Below are 4,222 nucleotides of genomic sequence, written 5' to 3' on the forward strand. Positions count from 1 at the left end.
CACAGAACGATTTCTGCACCCTTCTTCTAGGGCATCAAGCATCAGCTCAGACCCAGTATCAGAATGGTCATGTAACACTCCTTAATTTTTGAACCTTTGCTCTGCGCAGCAATCCACAGGACACCGTTCTGCAGCACACGAGTACTGAGAGAGTTTGGAGAACAGCGTAAGTAGTTCCATACAACTCAGGGGCAAAAAGCACTGGGTTGGTGAAGCTGCCACATCTTGTAGGTGGATTCTATTACCTCCTTCTACAGTGTCCCTCATAGCTAGACAGGGTGATAGCAGTCAGCCGTGAACTAACACAACCATCAAATACTCATTTGCAATCTGCTAGTCTTAAAGAATTTGCGACAATAGAGCATACCCTACACAGGAATTCAGCTTCTTACTTTACAAAGCAGAACCCTCTTTATGTTCATTTTTCTATGAAATAATAAACGAAGGTGTCTCTTCCTTTACCCCTTTGCAGATCACCAAAATATCTTCTAGAGTTAGGGTTGTATCAGCACGCATTTTCACCAAGCCACGCGCCTCCACAATTCGCAGGACGCAGCCAGCCGAAACAGCGATAAAGTGTACTTTTGTAAGTGTGATTATGTGAATGTTTACGAGGATAATGTCGTCTAAAAATATAGTGCATTAATACAACAATCTCTCCTTACAGAGAAAAGGAATAGTAGTTGAATAAGTATGTTTTAAAAGCAATGAGAACTGAGGAGATGCCAAGTCCTACCCAGCAGGACACTCACTTCTTTGCAGTTCAGGCATTTTACACTAAGAACACAGAGATGTCTACTGCATTGTGACTGTAAGCATCCTGAGCGGTTTCTACTTCTGTGAACCTTCGTAAGAGAAGTAATGTCAGCTCTAAGCATTCAAGGGGCATTAAAGTAGATTTCTCCCAAAATATATCCATGGTTGTTAACTTGAAGAGGGATAAAGCCCGAGTATCGTGGAGGGGAAATTATTTTTTAAATGAACCCCATTAAATGGAAAGAAGGATTTTTAACCAGGTTATTTTCTTTTTTTTTCATTAGGTAGTAAAAGAGTTGGCATAACCTATATTTGTCTTTATGTTATCAAGAAAAAAGACTAAAATTACAATTACTCAAATGAAAAGCAAGTACTCATTCATCCCTAATCAAAGGGGAAAGCTTGATCAAGCTGAGTAATACCAAGTAGGATAACCTTTACATTGCCCTATCTTCATTACATTGTTAAAAAAACCAACAGGCACAGTGACCGATATCACACGTAGCAACGACACTGCTGCGATTAAAACAAAAACCGCATGTGTCGTGAAAGACTGAGTAAAAAAAACTCGTTTTGTAAAGTTATTTGGGGATAAAATTGCAACAGTGAATCCAGCTTTTACTGAATACATTAAGACAGATATCACAAGGGCCTTCTCCCTTTGGCTGAAATGCATTTTTTAAAAAAGCATGTTAAGGTCTGATAATGTCAAAGTACATGCACATACCAACATCTCAGCGTGTGCACACGTTATATACACATATACAGACACAGAGTATACATACGGTGATACATGCTGTAAGGTATTACCAGCACCAGAGCGATGTCCTACCACTGTTCCCAGCTAAAGTCATCTCCTCTACCAAACACAAGGAAAAAGCCTAAAATAGTAAGGAAAATGACTGCATTGCCAGCCAGCACCAGACCACAGGCTCCCCATTTGATCTGAAACGCAAGGAAATGAAACAATCAAAGCAGTTCTTGCAACATACGTTCAGGCCAGTTATTTATAAGCATTAGATAAACTAAACAAAATACTACAGAGAGGTGCTGAAAGCATAAAAAGACAAACAATGAATAATTCAGTTTATGTGACTAATTACTCGGATAGCAACCACTCGTGTTACAACACTTCAGACAGGCTAATAGCGCTGGTTTACAACAAAGCAATTACCTTGCCATACAAGTCACTAAAACATACCTAAGTGAGAAAGAACTGGTGAAACTAGTGCTCTCCTTTAATTGCTACACAACGAAAGAAAAGGTCGCCTTGCAAACAAATACCAGTGGCAAGCATGGAAAACAGTGCCTGGTCTTAAAAGATAAATACTTGCTTTAACGATCTGCCCTGCTAAGTTTACTCAAATAAGCGACAGTGCTCTTAAAAGATATAGCTGGGAGTGAGAGTTCCCCCTCGTGGTCACTTCTGCTTCTGCCTATCGTCAGCTCCACAAGTTAAAAAAAACAGTGCAGGATCAGGGAAATTGTGCATTACAAATAAATTAAAACTAAGCACGTAAGTTTTAAGCGAAACTGAAAGACTGAAGGGGAAAACAACGCAACACATAAAAACGTCACTGGGTAGTCAGGGAGAAAGGACAAAAGAGTTCTTTGCCTTGCAAACAAACGTGACAAAAATCTCACCACTGAAGAGCAGTTGAGAAAGCAAAGAGAAAAGAAGCTAGCAGAATTTCCTCAGACTTTGAGGGGACAAAGCATGAGCTTGGGAAATGCTTTGAAAACCAGAAGGGCAGCTCTGGAAGTTTGGCCTTTTATCTTTTAATTGATAATGCACTCCAGTCACCAGGTTTTCAGCATCCTAAATGAAGAAAGCAGACATTCTGAGATAAAAACCAAGGAAGGTGGCGCAAGAAGCAGTGCAAAAGTTGATGAGAGAGAGGCACGAGGTGTAGGAGGAGGAAATATCTTGTACTGGAGCAAAAGAAAGCTGGAAAAAAGCTTCTCAGTCATGCAAGTCCTTTGTTCAGGTCAAAAAGCAGCACTGACAGACAAAATTTCAGCAGAGCGGTTATTTTTGTCAGAATTTACATAGAATCATAGAATTGTTTGGGTGGGGTGGGACCTTAAAGTTCCCCCAGTCCCCCCCCCTGCCATGGGCAGGGACCCCTTCCACTAGACCAGGTTGCTCCAAGCCTCATCCAGCCTGGCCTTGGACACTTCCAGGGATGGGACATCCACAGCTTCTCTGGGCAACCTGTCCCAGTGCTTCACCACCCTTTCTGTGAAGAATTTCTTCCTGATATCTAATCTAAACCTTCCCATTTCACAATAAGGAAATTAAAGACATGATTTACAAACAGCAACCGTTCACTTAAGGATTAGAGTCAGTAACCGATGCCTCGCGAATTAGCAAGCAGCACTTACCGCTTCAACCCGTGCAAGGATTATAGGGAATCCAAAGGCAGAAACAACAATCCCAGTTGTGAAGAAATATGCTAATTCCCTGCAGGCACTGCTGGCTGCATCACTGTCATCACTTACTCTTTTTGCAATGAAGTGGGGAATGGGGCAGATGAAGTAAAATATTAAGACAAATAGAGGCCAGTATACGCTGGGGATGAGGGAAAAAAAAAGAAAATACACTATCAGTTTAGATGGATGCTTCAATAAAAAGTATCTTCTCTTTAGAAAAACGTAATTGCAACAGCTGTAATTGTGCTTTATGGTTTGAAAAGTCGATTACATGATTTAACCCCAAGCTTTCACCCAAAGGGGCAATCCCATCTCGTTTTCCCTGCATACCAGCACGAGCGCTCGTACGGTCTCACGTAGAGCCGGGCGAGCCTTAACGTATTTAAATCTGCATCACACCACTGCCTCGCGAAAACAACAGTCACCACGGAGGGAACAGGAAATGCATGCAAGCTGGACGGTAATCAAGAGTTTTCCCAAATTAGAGGGATCCTGGCATATAAACAAGCCGACCGGCCAGGCACACCCTTGCATCTCCGTGTGAGCGCTCCCATTAGCTTCACCTCGACCTTTCAGCGTAGCAGACATCCCAGCTGGAGTCCTGCGGTGGGTGGGATGTTCCAAGAAACAGGGAAGTAAGGGAAAGAACTGCGCGAGGTTAAGTGACTGTTTGGCAAGATGGCATCACGTCTCCTGAGAAAGGGTAGGGGTGCTTTCACTCATTTCTTAATGAAAATGGAGTCTAAGGAGGTGGCATTTAATCACAACAAACTGCCGTGTGTCAGGAGCCAAAAGGAGGGCGGCTGCTGGAAGAGAACTAGAGCCAAACAGCCCGAGTAGATGGGATTGACACCTCAATTAACAGACAGAGGGGGAAGTTTCGGGAACGCAGCCGGCCCGCTCACCCGTAGTACTCCAGGGCGCAGCCCAGCATGAGGAAGGTCAGCCCGATGGCTCCGCTGAAGGAGAGCGCCACGAGAGCTGCAACGGCACAAGGCAGGCGGTGAGGCGGGAGCCGCCGGGCCGGTCCCCG

General features: G+C 43.5%; 1 protein-coding gene across 1 annotated transcript; it reads right to left on the reverse strand.

The window, feature by feature from the left end:
• Positions 1-1,584: 1,584 nt before the first annotated feature.
• Positions 1,585-4,170, reverse strand: LEPROT (the record flags this gene model as incomplete). The annotated part of the gene is made up of 3 exons (XM_010150013.1): positions 1,585-1,701; positions 3,142-3,328; positions 4,095-4,170. Coding segments are annotated over 3 exons (380 nt in total), but the record flags the coding sequence as incomplete, so codon positions are not given.
• Between the last annotated feature and the right edge of the window lie 52 nt (positions 4,171-4,222).

The sequence above is a fragment of the Eurypyga helias genome, unplaced genomic scaffold, assembly GCF_000690775.1.
Source record: "Eurypyga helias isolate BGI_N326 unplaced genomic scaffold, ASM69077v1 scaffold50094, whole genome shotgun sequence".
In the NCBI taxonomy this organism is placed as follows: Eukaryota; Metazoa; Chordata; class Aves; order Eurypygiformes; family Eurypygidae; genus Eurypyga; species Eurypyga helias.